Source organism: Filicampus tigris, chromosome 1 (genome assembly GCF_054856515.1).
Source record: "Filicampus tigris isolate MCC_2025a chromosome 1, RoL_Ftig_1.0, whole genome shotgun sequence".
Taxonomy (NCBI): Eukaryota; Metazoa; Chordata; class Actinopteri; order Syngnathiformes; family Syngnathidae; genus Filicampus; species Filicampus tigris.
The window spans coordinates 2,240,470-2,260,606 of NC_141217.1; the positions used below are offsets into that span (position 1 = coordinate 2,240,470).

The following is a 20,137-nucleotide window of genomic DNA, read 5'->3' on the forward strand; positions in this document are numbered from 1 at the left end:
GTCGTGAATGTGACTTTGGCAATTGGAGACCGCCTTGCACCCCCAATTGTCCATCCAAGTGTAAACCTTCCCCCAATAGTGCCAGGATTCTTAAAATAACAAATCATTATAATTAGCACAGTACACGTTTCTTAATGTATCAAATAGCATAACAGAATAATATTGTGTTTAAAAATAAAATAGATTGTTCAATGGAAAAAAATGCAGTTTTTATTGAGCCAAATATTTCCCAAAAATTATCATGATTCCGCAATAGTTTTGCTCACAGTTTATCATAACGTCAGAATCTAATATTGGGCTATAGCAAAACTTGGACTATGCCGCGAGCACTAACCATTCCAGTGGTTTCTGTGCTTGCTGTTACATGCTTTGCATTTATTTAGATGTGGGCCACAGCTCTAATCTGAATGGAAAATGAGATACGCCAGTGCGCTGTAGCAGACCACCGATTTGACATGCCTATGTAGCGGTTGCGTTGGTGGGGGCAGCGTTCCCTTCAAAAGAAATGCATGGACGTGAGGTTTCCTTGTTTTCTAATGTTATAGGATGAGCTTTTCTGACAGAACATTTGAAAAAACAGAAGGTGTTGTGTGCAAAAGTATTCCGCCAATACGCGGGCATCCTTATTTTGTTTTTTATGACGCCCACACGCATGAAATGTGCTGAGACTTTGCCCCCATTACTCTTCATACCGGATGATTGAAGCTGTTCGTGAGATGCAAACACATTTCGGAACAATTTTCACAAAAACATACTTTTAACAAGGCTTCCATCAAGACGTTTCAAAGAAAAAAAAAAAAGAAATTTGCCTCCTGTCATTCATAGCAACGTTATGATTCTGCTTTTCTGAACTCTATTGCTCTTTTGCACTCCAGACATCATGTGACTACTGCCGAATACACCACCACTTTGGCAGGATAGAAGCGGCACCACGCGAAGGACTAACAATGGAGAGCAGCGATAAAACTTGTGTTTATCCGTTGTTCACGTTCATTCACAGTCACTTTGATGAAGGACATGGCAAGATAGACAGGTGGGATATAACACATAAGGGCAGGGAGTACTTTTTTTCTAACTATTGGCGACGGCTGGTGGATTTCCACTCTCACTACATTGTTCCCCTTTGTGTGTGGTCAAAAGCTTCACACAAGTCTTGCACTCTTGTTATTAGGTATGTTAGCAACTTAACATCTGCTGATTCGGCCTGCGCCGCCATCATTTGTGCCGTAAAAACTATTGTTCATGCTGCTACTGATGGCCAGTTATTAAATTCATCCATCCATCCATTATCTGTACAGCTTCTCCTCACAAGGGTCGCGGGGCGTGCTGGAGCCTATCCCAGCTGTCTTTGGGCAGTAGGCGGGGGACACCCTGAACTGGTTGCCAGCCAATCGCAGGGCACACAGAGACAAACATCCGCACTCACAATCACACCTAGGGGCAATTTAGAGTATCCAATCAACTTACCATGCATGTTTTTGGAATGTGGGAGGAAACCGGAGTGCCCAGAGAAAACCCACGCAGGCACGGGGAGAACATGCAAACTCCACACAGGGAGGCCGGAGCCGGGATCGAACCCACGACCTCTGAACTGTGAGGCGGACGTGCTAACCAGTCGACCACCGTGCCGCCTTAGTTATTAAATTCAATCGTGCAAAATCTATTCAACCGTAGGAGCACAAATGAACCAAACAGAGTAGCCCATTTCCCACAATTTTTGTGTGTGGTGGGAGGCTAGCTTCATGCAGGTTAGCATCTGCCGGTTCAGCCGCGTGTGCCAAGTGCCGGATCGCATCTTTCACCATCATTTAATAATGAATAAGCTACATCTACACGACTATCTGTGAGTGGAGATAAAGAAGTTGAATAAAGCAGTACAGTTAGCAACACGTCGTGTGTGAAATTTGCTGACTTTATCAACACAAAACAAGACATGGTGTCAGAAGTGAAAGGAGACTTGCTTCGCAACGAGATGGATGCCGCCGGAGTACCGTTGCCTCACATAGACTGGGATGCGAGCAACCTGCCCGAAGCGTGGCAAAAAATCAAGCTCCATGTGGATTTGATGTTTTCCGGTCCGTTAAAGAGGAAAGGTGAAGACGAAAAGTGTAGCTACCTTCTTCTTTGGGTTGACGAGAGACGCAGAGACATTTACAACACATGGATGCTTACAGACGACGAACGAAAGGTACTGAAGACGTACTATGAGCGCTACGAAGCATACGTTATGCCAAAGTCAAACATTATATTTGCTCGTTATAAATTCCATGAAAAAGTCCAAGGGGCTAATGAGCAGTTTTTGACGGACTTGAGACGATAAGTTGTAGCAACAGCGGCCCGCACGAGCAGACTATTCAGGCTATCAGTCGTCATTTTTCAAAGAAGAAAACTTGGAAAAGGCACCAAGACAGGGAAACGGGAAATACGGAGAACACTCACAGACCTGATGGTCACAAAGAGCGTCACAAGACATGTAGATATTGTGGAAACAAGTCACATAGAGAAAAAGACAGCTGTCCAGCAAAAAGTAAACAGTGCAAAGTATGCAGCAAATGGAATCATTTTGCAAAAGTTTGTCGCTCCAAGCAAAATAAAGGAGTGCACATCATAAGTGAAGTTGACGCACACAGCAAGACAGATGATGAAGATTTCTTTATTGATGCAGTTACACAAGAAAACGACAACAAAGAGAAGAACGAGCAGGCATTTGCAGATGTGTTGGTTGGACCAAATAAAACTACTGTCACTTTTAAGCTTGACACTGGAGCCTCAACTAATGTCATTCCCACCAATGTCTTCAAATGTCTGGGGATATATGACACATTAACACCAACAACACGTCCCCTCTGTGTAAATGGGGGTGAAAAGTTATCTGTCAGAGGAAGGTGCAACATGAAATGCCAGTACAAAGTCATTCAAATGACATTAAATCCCCATATCGTTGACACACTGGCTCCTCCTGTTTTAGGACTAAAAGCATGTCTTGATTTTGGACTCATTAAACTCATAATGTCTCTCCACAGCTCAGCTGAGATGTCAATTATGGACGAGTTTGCTAATATATTCACGGGAATAGGACTGTTCCCTGGTGAGTGCACGATTCACATTGACCCAGATGCAGTACCTGTGGTTCATCCACCTAGGAGAATTCCCTTGGCTCTCCGTGATCACCTCAAAGAGGAACTGACAAGCATTGAAAAACAAGAAATCATCGCAAAAGTCACCGAACCAACTGAATGGGTTAACTCAATGGTGGCAGCAGAAAAACCAAGCACAGGAAAACTGAGAGTCTGTCTTGAGCCACGGGATTTGAACAAAGTCATCAAACGCTCACACTACCCCTTACCAACCCTCCAGGATACGACATCCAAGTTGGCCGGAGCATGTTTCTTCAGTGTAATGGATGCCAGGTCAGGCTATTGGGCCATCAAGCTCTCAAATGAGAGACAAAAGAACATGGTCCAGTGCTAAGATATTTTGATCCCTGTAAGGAACTCAAGCTTCAAGTAGACGCATCAAAACATGGATTAGATGCAGTCCTGTTACAAGAAGAAAAGCCCATAGGCTATGCATCTAGATCACTGACCGATTGTGAAATCAATTATGCACACATTGAAAAAGAGCTTTATGCTCTTATTTTTGGATGCAAGCGTTTTCACCAGTATATCTATGGTCGACGCATCACGGTGGAAAGTGACCACAAACCGCTTGAATCCATATTGAGAAAAACACTTGCAGCAGCGCCTCCAAGATTACAGAGAATGATGCTTCAACTACAGAGGTCCGACTTTAACATCACTCACAAACCAGGCAAAGACATTCCTGTTGCCGATACCCTCTCTAGAAAACCGCTGCCTAACCAGGACACCAGCCTCAGTGAAGGTATGCCTGTCAGTGGCAGCAGATTTGAAAATATAAAGATGGAGACTGAAAAAGATACTCAGCTCAGCTCCATGGAAAAGATAATCGGGATTGCCTGATAAGAGGAGACTGTGCCCTCAAAACATAGCAGAATATTGGAACCATCGAGACGAGCTTTCGTTGATTAATGGCAAAATAGAATAAGATTCCACTTTCGTCAAACTTTTGACAGGTGTGACGCCACACAGGAAATCCCGCCCTAATCACGGCCCTTTATGACGTAATATCCGGTTTAAATCCCACCCCTTTGATGGCATCATTTTGCAGTCCATAAGCCCCACCCCTAACCGCACGTTTTGATGACGTCATGTTGTAGTCCATAAGCCCCATCCCCACCCTTAAACATGCCCAATACCTCATCTAACCACACCCCTTTGTAGTCCGGAAACGCAATTTTACCCCAAACCCCGCCCCGATACCTCACATCCGGTCGGCCATTTTACGTTGCCATGCTTCGTTTCCGGTCGGCCATTGTACGTTGCCACGCTTCGTTTCCTGTCCACCATTTTGACATTCTTCACTTCCTGTTCATGTTTTAAGGCTGCCGCCATCTTTTCCAGCATGACCAAATATGAGCATGGATGAGATCATACTTCCGCCTGTAACATGAAACTCATTGTATAGCTTGTGGTAGATGTCCAGGCTTGTTCAGACATGTTTTTAGACCCCTCCAGTCATCTATGGGGCGCTACCATACACTTGGGTCCAAACAGAAAGTAAAACAGATCTTCATGAAGGCATCATGATTGAGGGGATGTGTATTTCTATTCATAAAGGCTGTGGATCAAACGCTCATCAAAAATCAAGGATTTATTTGGAAAGAAGACAACACCCGCCCACTGAATCATTGACTCAAACCTGGTCTTTGTCCGCCAATATTTAAGCCCCTCCCTAGCCCCCGTGTTTTTAGGCTGCCGCCATCTTTTCCGGTATGCCCAAATATGGGCTTCCTCTGACGTTATGCTTCCGCCTCATTCAAAGTAGCAGAGGAACATGTACAGACATGTTTTTAGACCCTCCCCTAATTTGCAAAGCGCTACCATACACTAAACCAGAAAGTAAAACAGATCTTCATGAAGGCATCATGATTGAGGGGACGTGTATTTCTATTCATAAAGGCTGTGGATCAAACGCTCATCAAAAATCAAGGATTTATTTGGAAAGAAGACAACACCCGCCCACTGAACCATTGGAGTAATACCAAGTCATCTTCACATGTACCTATGAAACACCTGAACTACACCTGTACAACATTGTGAATCATTCTTTGTTTTTTAATGACTGAGAATCGTAACCATTATTGTTCTAATACAGCTTGTTTGGACGTTTCCCATACAATTAAGACAACATAATTGTGTAAAGTCTAAGTGCAAAATACGTCATCTACATATGTGCTTATGAAACACCTGAACTACACCTGTACACCATTGTGCATGGTTGGTTATGTTTTTTAATGACTGAGAACTGCAACCCTTATTGTTCTAATACAGTTTGTTAGGGCATCTTTCATACAATCATCAGGTTAGTGTACAATTATGGCAACATAATTGTGAAAAGTCTAAGCGCAGGCCTCAGAAAAAAGAAGGCCTCTTCACATACCACGACACAAAAATGTAGCTCCCACCTTTGCTAAGATGCTGCCTCTGTGTGTTAGGAGCAAAAGCAGTCAAACCGGCGTGTGTGCATGTAGGTGTGTGTGTGTGTGGGGGGGGGTGCGTGTGCATGTGGGGCTTGTGTACGTATGTATGAGTGTAGTGTATGTAGATGTGAGTGCGTTTATGTGTATGCGTTTGTGTATAGGTGATTCATAGCCCTTAACCTGCTTCACAACCATTCATTTTATATAATTATGTGTATGCGTTTGTGTATAGGTGATGCGTAGCTCTTAACCTGCTTCACAACCATTCATTTTATATAAGCAACTCCCATCCGTTTCAAAATCTTTCTCAATACTCTAGACATTCCAAATAACCCCTGACCTTTTCAAGGCATAAAAAGTGATGGTTTCAAAGAGCGACTGCTAATTAAAGCTCCTTTTTAAATACAACATGTAAGGACATTTCCCATACAATCATCAGGTTACTGTACAATTAAGGCAACACAGGTTGGAAAGTTAAGATGGTTTCAGAAAAGGCCTCTATTTAATTCTCATACCAAAGTTTCAAACAGAAACGGCTCTCACCCACTCCACCCCTCCTTTTTTGGATGTATGCAAGCCTCCTTAAAATGCAGACAGATAGGCATCACTCAGGTGTCTATGGGCTCCCCAGAAATGTGTGTGCGTATGATAAGTCTTACAATGAGGTGCTTTGTTCATCAGTGGTTATACTTTCGCTTTCACGTTGTTAATTAGGAAGTTAGCCTTGGAAAAATGTGGAGGTATAGGTCTATACAGATTTTTTATCTCGTCAGGATGGGTGAGAAAACCAAATATTCCAAATAACCCTTGACCTTTCAAATCGAAAATTAAGAGTCAAATGCAGAGAGGTATGAACGATATGAACGGAGTGGCACGAGAAGAAGAAGAATCTCAGTGGAGCGCCAACGCAAAGAAACTCAGAGACAAACAGACCATAAAAAATGGACAGTAAGTACATATTTTAAAATACTTCTCCTAGTTTCATGACTAACACGAGTTTATGTCATCTAAATGTGATCTTGTTTTACATTTAACTGAACGCGCATGAATAACACTTGTACCTGTTGTCATTAGCTATTGTTTTATGATTTTAGCTATCCATGCAGTCATGAATAATACTAGTTTATGTTATTATCTATTTGTTTTAGGATTTTAGCCGTCCATGCATTGCTGAATAACAATCTGTGAAATCATTGTACCTGTTTCAGATGTAACTATGTCTTCGTGCATATTCATGAAAATGCCAAAATATAACATTAAGTTATGCCATCTATATATCTCTATATTTTTTATATACAATATTTTGATATGATGTATTTGTAAACATCCAAGTTCTCCAAGTTAGATCATATGCACATAGCACGTATTGTAACTAGATGACGTGTAAAAGTTAGACCTGTGTTCGTCAATGGGAGTGATTTCAATCCATGTAGAGTTGGTAAATACATCTATCCATTATCGGTACCGCTTCTCCTCACAACTGTCGCGGAGCGTGCTGGAGCCTATCCCAGCTGTCTTCCGGCAGTAGGCGGGGGACACCCTGAATTGGTTGCCAGCCAATCGCAGGGCACTCAGAGACAAACATCCGCACTCACAATCACACCTAGGGGCAATTTAGAGAGTCCAATCAACTTACCATGCATGTTTTTGGAATGTGGGAGGAAACCGGAGTACCCGGAGAAAACCCATGCAGGCACGGGGAGAACATGCAAACTCCACACAGGGAGGCCGGAGCCGTGATCGAATCTACGACCTCTGAACTGTGAGGCGGGCGTGCTAACCAGTCGACCACCGTGCTGCCCTTAGTAAATACAGTGTAGCTCAAACTCTGATAAACAGCACAGCTAGCAACAAGCTTTTGAGGGCATGTGTGTGTGTGTGTGTTTGTGTGTGTGTATGGGGGCGTGCGTGAACGTAGTTGTATATGCATGTGTATGGGTGCGTTTGCGTGTGCGTTTGTGTGAGCACATGTGAGCAAGGCAGGGGGGAGTAGACCAGAGGAATGTAGATAAACGGTGGCTTACCAGCGATTTCTTGAGAAGCTTTGTGTATCAAAATGCGTGTCCATTTAGGATGGGTGACTAGTCTAGAATAATAATAAACTCACTTCTGAAAAAATCTGAATGATTAACATGTATTCTTTTTCTTTTCAGAACAGTACTGAGGTGTAACAAGTTCCTTACATATTAGGTAAGTGACAAAGGGACTCTAATCACTAGCTTGTCTATAAACAGAGCGTACAATGTAACTTGGTGTGTTTTTGTTTGTAACTTTAAAAAAGTCCCCTTCCTCTGTTGCACGCCTAAGAAGAACGTATCCAAATGGTCTGCTTATGAAACTCCAACCACCAGTAGCCATAAACGCAGACGTGTAATCCATTATTGTGGAAATAATATTTCATTTAAAAATTCATTCATTTATTTAAAATCATATTTAATCACTTATATAAGGTTTTTTACAAGTTGGTCAATCTCATCCCTTAAATTCACATTTACCTGATGAATCCCTATCATTCTTATTAATGCAAATTAATGTGTAGACTAATTATATAGACTCTGTATTTGATCATAATATGCTATTGATGACCTATGCTTTATTTATAATGAAAGTATTGTGTAGACTCATATTTAATCACATAACGTTGTAAAAAGACCAACTTGTAAAAATGTTGTGTGATTAAATATGACTACACAATAATTGCATTAATAAGAATGATAGGGATTCATCAGGTAAATGTTGATGATTTTAAACATTGAGGCAGACCATTTTGTAAAAAATCTTATGTAGGTGTTTAAATATGAGTCTACAAAATAATTGTGTTAATAATAAAGTAGGTCAACATTAGTCAATGTTAAAGTTTTTAAACATTGAAGCTGAACAATTTGTAAAAAACCTTATGTAGGTGTTTAAATATGATTTTAAATAAATGAATGAATTTTTAAATGAAATATTACTTCCACAATAATGGTTTAAACTCTCCCTGACACGTCTGCATTTATGGTTGCTGACGGTTGGAGGTTCATAAGCAGACTATTTGGATACGTTCTTCTTAGGCGCGCAACAGAGGAGGGGGGACTTTTTTTAAAGCTAAGAAAAAAAACACACACCAAGTTACATTGTACGCTCTGTTTACAGACAAGCTAGGGATTAGAGTCGCTTTGTCACTTACCTAATATGTAGGGAACTTCCTCAGTACTGTTCTGAAAAGAAAAAGAATACATATTAACCATTCAGATTTTTTCAAAAGTGAGTTTATAATTATTCTAGACTATTTGCCCCTCACCCATCCTAAATGGACACGCATTTTGTTACACGAAGCGACTACAACATTACGTCACGTCCGATTTACTTCCGGACTACAAACCTGTCAAAAAAGTTAGACGAGAGCGTAATATTACTATTTTTCAGGTGGATTAACTCTTATTCCACAAACGGAATATTTATCAGAATGCCTTGTTTCAAGTAATGGGCTTGCATGCAGCATATTCTTAAAAAACAATGTTTGGGTCGACGTCGCTTTATTAAAGTATTTGCATAAGAAAATCAATCCTCTTATTCATGTTAAGGGTGTTCAAATTCAAGACAATAATGGGACAGAAAAATTAAGGGATTTTTTTTACAATAAATAAAATGCGATTAACGACGAGTTAACTACGAAAAATGCGATTAATTATGATTAAATATTACGATAATATATTATCAATTGACAGCACTAATATATATGTATATATATATATATATATATATATATATATATATATATATATATATACATATATATTTATATGTATATATAAAGCGTACGGCAGTGACATTCACGTGAACGACACATGAACTGTGTCGACTCTGCAAAAGACGCGCGAAACTGTGTTTATAAGATAGCGCGTCTGTCAACGGGAGGCACTTGCCAAAACATTCCAAACCTTACGGACCTTTGTGGACGTCGTGCATTATGGAGCAGCCCCAGGGGAAAAAAAGTTGTCTGCTGTATGGGATCATTTTGATCTCATTTTGGAGAATAAGACACCTGAGTGATGCCTATCCGTCTGCATTTTAAGGAGGCTTGCATACATCCAAAAAAGGAGGGGTGGAGTGGGTGAGAGCCTTTCAATCTCCTTATTTCACCCACTTCCTCTCAGATTTACGACTTGTCTTGTTCCATTGTAATTTAAATGAATTCCAAGGTTAGTCCTTAGTTTACTATTCACATTTTTTTTGCAAGTGAAATGTCGCATTTGTCACCCAGAGCTGCCTGACACAACAAAAAGCACCTCCTCAATGGATGCTAAGGCTGTTAATGACAGGCTGTTACGTGAGGTACAGTTGCTATGCAGTTGCTATGGGCCTTTACGCTTTGTTCTTTATGATGTCATATAAGCCTGATAGTCTTACAGTTTAAAAGTTTGAGTTACTCAGTGACACGTCTGTACGTCAAACCTTTTTAGAGTGAGAATGCAAACTCTCTTCCAGTCCCGAGCTCTGTTGTTACTTTGTATTTTGTTGATAAAGATTTTTTTTCCTCTTCAACTTCAGTGTCATGTCTGCGTATGGGTCCAAATTCCGATCCTCACGTGACAGAGGCACTATCGGGCCAAGCATGAGAATGAAGTTCCCGATACACCCAGGGTAAGCTCAGCTATACAGCCATTCTCTTCCTTCCTCAAAGTTGTTTTGTTGATAATTAATTGTCAATCAGTAATTATTACTGATTTATTCTCCAGTTCATGTTTAACATTTAAGCTTCCAGGAAGCAGTTGCTTGATGAGGCACTGCTGAACTTCATTGTCAAGGAATTCCAGCCCCTCAGTATTGTGGAGAGTGAAGGGTTCAGGAACTGATTCACTTGGCTTCCGCAGTTCCTCGAGGTGCACAGAAGCCATAACCAGACTGCGGTCTGAAATTGTGTGTGTCATCGGGCACACAAACGAGGCCCATCCTGGACCATCATCACAGCCCTCTGCAACCACATCTGGCATGTTATTCATCATTATTATTTGTTGTTGGAAATTGTACTAAAATGTCAATTTTTCATTTATTTATTTTTTTGAGATAACCTGTGGCAGCATTTGGACGATGAAGTCAGGAGATGTGAAAGAAGTGCAACTGCAGATTCTATTTCAGAAGTCCAAAGATACTTGGCAGTGGGGAACATTGGATGCACTCAAGATCCACTAGTTTATTGGAAGAACCAGCAAATCTACGCGGAGGGGATTTAACTGGCAGAGGGGAACATTGGATGCACTCAAGATCCACTAGTTTGTTGGTAGAAACAGCAAACCTACGCGGACGTAGGTAACCAACGGGTTCAATGTAGCCTAATGTAGCTGAGTACGAGTACAGTTTCTTCTTCACAAATCTACTCAAGTAAAAGTTCAAAATATAGTGAATTCAAAACTACTTGAAGTACAAAATTTCCCAAAACTTACTCAAGTAAAAGTAACGGAGCAAATGTAACTCGTTACTACCCACCTCTGCCAATAATGCATTGCGGATTTGACCAAAATTGTGGGTATATGACGACATAAGGTGGAATCCCAGCATATGCGCCGATTACATGTCTCTTCAAGAGTAAATGTATTGAATTATTAAAAAGGTTATCAATTGTATATGGGTAATGGTTTAACATCACCGTTTACCTACGTATTTTGTCCTAGTGGAGGTGCCGTACTTAGCCTTGTGCGCATGCGCTGCAAATCGCGCAGGTGGCAGGAGTCGATACGTAGTACAGATGATGAAGAAATAGCTCCCATCGACTGGAAGATCGAACGCGAGTTTTACTTTACTACTGCTGCACTGAAGTTTTAATGTTAAAAAACACACTTTTAGCAAAATTTTCAAAATAACCCGTGTAGCAATGCTCGCTGACACAGGGGCATACGTTGTTGACGTCACACGCACTGTCCCAATTCTGTCATTTTTGTACACTTGTAACCTACGTCCTCGAACACTAGGTGCACTTCAGTGAAGACCGTAGGGTGCAAATGTGGGTATTGGGATTGGCCTATAAATCCGTTGGCAGACCGCGGACAAGGGCACAACTATCTGTACTTGTCTATGATTGAAACTTTCCTTAATATGGCGGCGTAAGAAGAACTTCCGGGTCGGTTTACAGGCATCGCGGAGCTAGTAACGTTTCAGTTCGAAGAAATGAGCTGTACTTGTACATGTTAACAGTCTTTGATGTCTGTGGTGGGTTGTATTTCTTCGCGTAGCATAGTAGAAGAGGTTATATAGTGGCGTTGCCGGCTTCTTTTTGGAATATTTGTTCGTCGGCCACCATGCGCGCTCCCATGCGCGTATTCTTCATTTGTGTGTGCATCACCACGGCGGCGACTCATCAATTTACCGAGGAAGAGATGCATGATATCAGGTAAACACAAACGTGCACCGAACTTTGGGAAATTTGATATATCCATTGCCAGATGTCCAAAATCCAAAATTCATGTTGAACGTTAACAAACAACATGGCTTGGCACCGCAGTTAACGCAAAAGAGCCTTTCAATGTTGTTGTTCTGAAAACTAAGCTCAACTTTATTTTCAATTTGTAATTTGCCAACCACGGCGCCCATTCGTTTGCATGGGCGACCAAATCAATTTAGAGTTAGAGTAAGTTAGAGTTCATTAACTGCTGGATCGTGGTCCGGATCCAGACCCAAAAGAAGTCTGGACCCACACCTATAACCCCGAGACAAGGTTATGATTCAAAACTGACTTTTACTTATTTTTTTGCAAAACCTTGTTTATAAAAAAAAGCAAATCAAACACACAGGTGCGTATACTTTGAATGAAACGGCCATAGTCACTATTGTTAATGGGGCACCGTGTTAGAAAGCACTCATTGTTTCGAGGTGTAGTTTATAACTGTCTGATGCATTGAATGAGTCCATAACATTTTGAGATGTCCGATTGTGTCAGTGGTCATTAAACGCACCTCGAGTCTAATGCAGAATGCAAGTGACTATAGTTTGTTTAACTTTTGCTTCTCTCGACACGATCATCTTTGCAAAAATAACAAATAGAAATCAACCAGTCAGTTGCAATACAAGTACGTGTTCTCTAACAGGAGACCACCCATTTGCACATTGCCACTTAAATTTGATGGTGCTGGAAACATCAGAGCCCATTACTCTTATCCTCTCCGTTTTAAATCGTGTTCAATTACTGAAATTCACTGTGGTCATTAAAAACGATTTGATTGCAAACCTTTGTTGGTATAATGAATGCGAAGGCGCAGATCTTTCCACCTATTTAGGCAGAATCAATACAAACTGCGTGTTAAATTATATCGAATAATGCGCTGAAAACCGAATAATACAACTTGAGTTACGTCGCGCCGCCTTCACTCAATGCGTGCGCATGTTTCTATCACGTACAGATTGGCAGTGTTTCCCACACCATGTTAATATTTGGGCGGGCCGCCCAAGCAAACAGACGGCCGCCCAAGATGTTTTCAAGAGAATTTAAAATGTATATTTAAAAAAAACGGTCGCGACTGTAGATACTGCATGTAACGTTAATTCGCCGTCACTCAAGCCTGGTTTATACCTCTGCGGCGCGTAGCAAAAATGTGACGAGTTGGCCAATTCGTCACTCTCGCGGAGCGTTCCACACCTACTAGGGTTGGGCACAGAGAACTCTGAATCGAGTGGAACCGGGTCCATCATTCCGGTTCTCTGAACCGTTCAGATTTATCAATTGGTGTTCAGTAGCATGCTTTCAGTAACAGCTGCATTATTGCGTTGTCTTGAACTTCTCATCTTGTGAAAAATAATACTAAATGGTAATGCAAAAAATTTATTAAAATAAATATACTGGTTGAAAACAGCCCTTTGAGTAATCCATGGTTAAGTTCACAAATAGTAAAAAGTTCTTGAAATTGAAGAACAGAGAAGTTCGTGTGATTTGTCTAAAAATAACTCCGTTTTTTTGTTTCGGAATCGTGAAGAACCGGAATCGAATCAAAGAACGGCGAGACACAACAAGGGAAGTCCCGGGTGAGGCTACGATAATGGGCAGCCAACCAGCTCACAGGATAAATCCACCCGAGCTCTTAGATCTCGCTTGCGCCTTGTACTGCCCGTGGGTATGTACAAAGCCTCAGAGTCAACTCTCTCTTAGAGACAACACGTCTTTCTGCGATATGGCTGTAATTTTTCATCTTTATTTTTTCATGAGTACTTTTTGAAAACCTGCAATGCACCAAGCGCGAAGTAGCGAGGGATTACTGTACATTGAAACTACTTAGCTCCGTTTATTCCACATTGGCAGTTCCGCATTTCCGTAGGTTATAGATCACATTAATGGTGGAGAAAGTTTTGAAATGATCCAATTTGGTCACATTTGAACATTGCATCCATCCATTGCATGCTGTATTAGAGGAGTGTGCTGTAGTACATTAAATTCAGTATAATGTAAATATGCTACATTAGAGGTGTCAAGGACAGTAACTATCATGTTCATATGCACTTGATTCCCTTTCAGACGACGAATCAAAGATATGTTCTACCACGCCTACAACAGTTACCTGGACAACGCCTTCCCCTATGATGAGCTTCGCCCCCTCACCTGTGATGGTCAGGACACTTGGGGCAGGTGAGGTCAAAGGCTTCCTTCCAATTGGCAGTTATTTGAAATCACCATCATCATCTCCTCTTCTTTTTTTCTTCAGTTTCTCACTGACGCTTATCGATGCACTTGATACCTTGCTGGTGAGATTGGAAATGGCTTTCCTGTTTTGTTGAATCCTTTACCTTTATTCTTTGACACCTGATATAGGCATGTGTGTGCCTGTGTGTGTCCAGGTGCTGGGAAACCAAACTGAATTTCAGCGCGTGGCGTCACTTCTCCAAGACACAGTTGACTTCGACATCGACATCAATGCCTCCGTCTTTGAGACCAACATCAGAGGTTTGTACAAGGCTACGTTCATACTGCAGGGCGTCATGCCCATTTTAGACTTTTGTCAAAGCCGATCTTTTTATGTAGCCATTCTTAAAGAGCTTTATAAATGCATTTAAGTTGAGTTGAGAATGCAGGACGGGATGAGGCGAGGGTACTTCAATCCGTTTCCAACTTGGAGGGTAACAATGCAAAGCCAACGTGTACGTGATTGAAACATTATTTTTTATTCGTCTTCTGGATCTCCTCTAAAACATTAAATTAAAAAGACATGAGGTGACAGCCATTCACAAAGCAGCAGAAGAGAATGAAAATTACCTTATATTAAAGTTAGTATTACCTAAAAACACTCAACTAATAGTTACAAAAATGAAAGACGAAGAGGACGTGCCCTTAAAATGCAGCAAAACCCCTGAAATCCCCAAATCCAGGTGTGAAAAACTTGTTGCATCATTGCCAAGAGAACTCATACTCATGCAATGCCTTTAATAACTTCTCTGCTGAATATAATGGAACTTGATCCATACAGATAAACTCTGCACCTGCCCTGTCCTTTGGGTACTTTATATAATGTTGAAAGACATCTTGAGTAGGCTGCTTCTGGGTGGGTGGTGTCACACTTTCTTAGCCAGTAGCACTAGACTTCTGTTGTTGGTGGAGGGAGAAGGTATTTTAATTAACATGACCATTTTAATTTGAATATCATTGCTTTATTGTACTTGTTCTTATTATTCAACAGGTTTGTGTTTTGAAACTATACATGAAACATTGAACGGACATAACTAGAAAAATAAATTGAGGCTCATTATATCATCTAGGATAGGATTAGATATTGTGGGCTAATAAAGTGTTTTACAAAAACATGTTTCAGTATAATATTTCATTTATACAATGTTTATGCCTTAATTGGTTATTCAATATTTAAAGAATGTAATTACATTTTCTTAAAATATATTTGATGTATTTATTAACCATGGACATGTTCAGGGGTTGAAAGTGTCTTTTTGGCATACCCAGCAACTGGTGAGTAGATTTCGACTAGACAGATTTTTTTCTAAAAGACAATACAGTAATATAAAATTGTCACAACCCTACTTGTGACCATATGATATTTTAGTTTTTCTTTTTTAAATAAATATGCAAACATTTCAGTTTTTTCTGTCAAGATTGGATGCTGAGTGTACATTAATGAGAAATAAAATGAAATGTTTTGATTTTGGAAAATGGCTGCAATGACACAGAAATGGACAAATTTCAAGGGGTCTGAATACTTTCCGTACCCACTGTATATCGTCTAAATTTAGTTCCACTTCACAACTGTGTCCCATTTGGTGTTGGTGTATTTTATATCATTGTTTGAAGCCTCATATGCAGCAGAAGGTCTGAAAGTTCAAGGGAGCTATTACTTTTGCACAACAATGTATACTAAATAGTCAAGCTTTCTTGCTACGGCTTCGAATGTGGGCAGAACTTGGAGTCAAAGGTTGATGATCTTTTGGAGGATTGGCCATGTTGAAGGGGGTCTATGGGCTCATGCAACGTTTTAATCTCAAGTATGATGTATGATCATGTCTCCTTTTCTATTTTCACTTTCATCGATTATAGGGGTGTGGTACACACTTTTTTTCCCATTTATTGAGTTATGCATTGTGCGCTCTTTAGTGGTGGGGGGTTTGCTGTCCGCCCACCTGCTCTCAGGCCGGGCAGGAGTGCAGCTGGAGCCTGGCTGGCCGTGTTCCGGACCACTCTTGAGGATGGCCGAGGATGCTGCCAGAAAACTGCTACCTGGTACTAAACATGCACACACGGTGATTTTTCAAGGCTGGTTTTAGTAGAACAACAGAACATTTGGAAGCTCAAAGATCATTGTCCCCATTGTATTCCAGCGTTCGAGACTCCCACTGGAATGCCCTATGGCACGGTTAACCTGCTGCGGGGCGTCAGTCCCACCGAAACGTCCGTCACCTGCACCGCTGGCGTGGGAACCTTCATCCTGGAATTCGCCACACTGAGCCGACTTACGGGCAACACCACATATGAGGACACTGCGCTCCGTGCACTGAGGGCTCTGTGGAAGACCAGGTCGGACATCGGACTGGTAAATGTGAAGCGTGTAGGCAGAGCTGGGCGTTCCGTCCCATGGACGGAACCGTCCGTCTGTCCGGGACGTTTTGTGGATGGTCTGACGGAGGATGAGAAATCTTTTAAAAAGGACGCACTACGCAAGGACGGAGATAGATTTTCGTTTGTCCCTCTAACCGCCAAAGGTCCCAGCTGACGTGTTGTGTTGGGTTCAAAGAGTGCCTTGCTAAGCCTGCACAACACTGGAGTGCCCTTTTTCATGTGCAGTATTGTTCTAACATAGTCTGCCCTCTAGTGGACGTCCATTTCACTGACAAGGGGGGGAAAAAACACTGAAAACTATGACCGGGAGGGGAAGACGTTCATTCTCCTCCTAAAATAACATTGCCTTAGTTTGCCATAATTGTTTTTATTGTGAAACAAACAAAACCCAATAATATTATTACGCAATCTTAAATATTCTTGTGTTGACCCATGGCTAGCTCCAGTTCGCGTCATCTCCATCATCATATTTGTTTAACTCTGTTCCGTTGCAACTGACCACACAAAGTGGGCGATTAAAGCATTAACTTGCTTACTTAACTTTTATTGAAATAATACAATACAATACGGTACGTTGCTCCAGTCTCGTCAATAGGCAAAATGTCACTTCCTTTCGCCCGTTCCTCAATCCCCAAGCAACATCAACTCAATCTAATGTAAGGACGGAACTGATTACAAAGGCCGAGGACAGACAGGGTTGGGACCAATAATTTTTAAGAATAAGGATGGAGGGATAAGGTCGCGGATGGAGGACAGACCTGCAAAAAAGGGTCAAGTGCCCAGTTCTGCGAAAATTCGATTTCACAGCCACCTGCCGCCAAGAAAATGCAGTGTGTACAGCACACAAATTTTGTCTTACAAAACCATGTTTACAATTTCATACGTACGATCGTGGATGAAATGGTGCAATAGTGGTTTCGCGAGCAGCATGCAGAGCTGGCTGCCAGCGCTCATTCATTCCAAATAGAGAGCTCATTCTCGTTCATTTGGAATGCCTGTCCAGGTTCGTCATCCTCACTCGGTGGCATCTGAAGCGGGGCCCCATGATCTGTTGGGGTGGGGTGAACAGCGAGTCTCTGCTCTGCTTCTGGGCTGTGTAGGATTCTTTTAAAAAGAAAGACCACCGTTTTATCCTGCGATACCACAGAGCCGCCTTTATTAACTGCCTGCACAACACTGGAGAGTTTTTTTTTTTTTCTTTTTCATGTGTGTTCCCTGCAGTAACATTGTACTCACAGGCATTGTCTGCCCTCTAGTTCAGGGGTCGGCAACCTCAAAGAGCCATTTTGACCCGGTTTCCATGGAAAAACACTGCGAGCCGCAAACACTTTTTGACATGTAAAATGATGTGTGTGTCTGTGTATGTATGCAAATGTGTATATGTATATATAAGAATGATTGTCATTGTGCGCTTTTAGGTGGGCAACCACATCGATGTGGTCTCCAAAAAGTGGGTGGCTCAGGAGGCTGGCATTGGAGCGGGAGTGGACTCTTATTTTGAGTATCTGGTGAAGGGCGCCATCTTGCTGCAGGATGAGGAGCTCCTGCACATGTTTAACGGTGAGTTAGGTGATCCACCCATCACCTGCAGAGATACGACCGATGTGTGATGAGGTGTCACTGTGGTACAACAGCCTACGACCGGGCCCTTAAAAACTACACACGCTTTGATGACTGGTACTTGTGGGTGCAGATGCACAAAGGTACTGTGTCCATGCCCGTGTTCCAGTCCCTGGAAGCATTCTGGCCTGGTCTGCAGGTAGCCATGCCCCCACATGCCACCACTTGGTATGGAGCGAGCAGTGCCTTAAAGTGTTTGTCTTTATTTCAGTCTCTGCTAGGCAACCTGGACGGTGCCGTCAGAACCTTCCAGAACTATTACTCGGTGTGGAGACAGTTTGGAGGTCTGCCTGAGTTCTATAGCATCTCTCAGGCCTACACTGTGGACAAGAGGGAGGGATACCCACTCAGACCCGGTCTGTTATTTAAACATTCTCATTTATTGTGTTGTCATTTGTGGTTTCCCTGTCCTCATCACCAGTTTTTCTTATCTGTACTGAGATTGCAAGTCAAGTGCTTCCTGTTTCTTTGTGTTGTCCGGCTCCTCAGTCATGCAGAATGGATGATCTGTAAACACCGGAACAGTTTTTATGTGCAACAGCGGAGTTTGATATATTCCCTCTGGGGTTACTTAAATTGTAATGGGGGGTCATTTCGGCTCAATTCAACCGATGGCGTTAACTCGACGTCTCAAAATGGGACATAACTTGGTTTTATATGTTCATTAATGGAGCGGCCATGGCTCAGGAGGTAGAGCGGGTCGTTCAGTCACCGGAGGGTCAGCTGTTCGAATCTCGCTCTGTCTAAATCATGTGCTGTTGTGTCCTTGGGCAAGACACTGGTTGAGAATCACCCATCAAATGTCTTCTCATCTCATGTATCCTTATCTCTGAAGTCCTCATCTTTGGTTTCCTTGTTTTGTGCAATGCAGAGTTGGTGGAGAGCGCCATGTACCTGTTCAAGGCAACGGGCGATCACACATACCTGCAGCTCGGCCTGGACGCTGTCGAATCTTTTGAACGGATCGCCAAGACGCCATGCGGCTATGCCAGCGTGAGTGCCTCTTTGGCAGAGGTGGCATGAGGGCTTCGGTCCAAGCTGACGGCTTTTGTGCTTTCAGGTGAAAGACCTGCGAGACCACCAGCTGGACAACAGAATGGAATCCTTCTTCCTGGCTGAGACAATCAAGTACCTCTACTTACTGTTTGATCCCACCCACTTCCTGCACAGTAGCGGGACGGAGTCATGGGTTGAGGGCGGAGAGGATGGCCAGTGCATCCTGGGCTCAGGGGGCTACATCTTCAACACAGAGGCCCATCCGCTGGACCCGGCGGCACTCTACTGTTGCAGCAATCACGCCCGCGAACAACAGGAGCTCCGCGACATCCTCCTCGGCCTATCACAGCCCGCGAAAGAAGACGGTGGCGACTCGGAAGAGATTCCTTCACACGGCCAATCAGAGAGCATCGCTCTAAAAGCGGGCAAGCGGAAGACTCCCCCCCTGTCCTGTCCTGTTCAGCCTTTCAGCACTCGACTCGCCGTGCTGGGACAAGTTTTCACCGATAACACCTGACCTTGCGTGTCATGTGACTTAATCGCTGTGTCTGTGTTTAATAAATAAGACTATAATACATTTTTATTTATAACCTTGTGTGACATCATCTTTGTTTACTTAACATCACCATGAGAGGGCAGCACTCAACAGGAAAACGGGGGCTGACTAGAAGCATTCTGACGTCAAATGAGACATGCTCTCTACTCTCGTTTTCTCATTTTCCTCTGCTTCCCATGTCTTTTCATCCTTTGTTACCACCTCATGTGTTTACATATGTGTCTTGTGTCCTCCTGACCTGTATCCTTATCTCATGTCCTCCTCTTATGCTTTTATGTTATCTTAAATAATTACTCATTTGACTGTTAGCATACAGTTCAACAACTGAACCAGTGGCGGGTGGCAGCTGCAAGAGGGGAAGCTTAATTTTTTTCCCAGCCTG

The 20,137-nt window shown here is 42.3% G+C and overlaps 2 protein-coding genes across 14 annotated transcripts in view; one reads left to right on the plus strand and one right to left on the minus strand.

The window, feature by feature from the left end:
- The window catches only part of LOC147152463 (C-type mannose receptor 2-like), a 22,318-nt gene extending 12,726 nt beyond the window's left edge, over positions 1 to 9,592 (minus strand). The window contains exon 1 of the mRNA XM_086043812.1: positions 9,493 to 9,592. Coding sequence (XP_085899938.1) covers positions 9,493 to 9,559 — 67 coding nt within the window. The 5' untranslated portion in view covers positions 9,560 to 9,592. The remainder of the gene's footprint in view (positions 1 to 9,492) is intronic.
- Positions 9,506 to 19,789, plus strand: edem2 (ER degradation enhancer, mannosidase alpha-like 2). Of its 13 annotated transcripts, none has more exons than XM_086046652.1 (13): positions 9,506 to 9,656; positions 10,094 to 10,186; positions 10,301 to 10,852; positions 14,043 to 14,153; positions 14,230 to 14,269; positions 14,363 to 14,468; positions 16,122 to 16,247; positions 16,346 to 16,557; positions 18,002 to 18,143; positions 18,218 to 18,342; positions 18,415 to 18,559; positions 19,075 to 19,196; positions 19,264 to 19,789. In XM_086046652.1, exons 3-13 carry the CDS (start codon positions 10,716 to 10,718, stop codon positions 19,714 to 19,716), a joined length of 1,719 nt encoding a protein of 572 aa, XP_085902778.1. In that variant the 5' UTR covers positions 9,506 to 9,656; positions 10,094 to 10,186; positions 10,301 to 10,715; the 3' UTR covers positions 19,717 to 19,789. The 13 variants fall into 13 exon arrangements, with proteins under 13 accessions (XP_085902778.1, XP_085902804.1, XP_085902785.1 ...); XM_086046678.1 differs by having other exon boundaries at positions 10,417 to 10,852; XM_086046643.1 differs by lacking the exon at positions 9,506 to 9,656 and adding an exon at positions 9,988 to 10,006.
- The last annotated feature ends 348 nt before the right edge of the window (positions 19,790 to 20,137 follow it).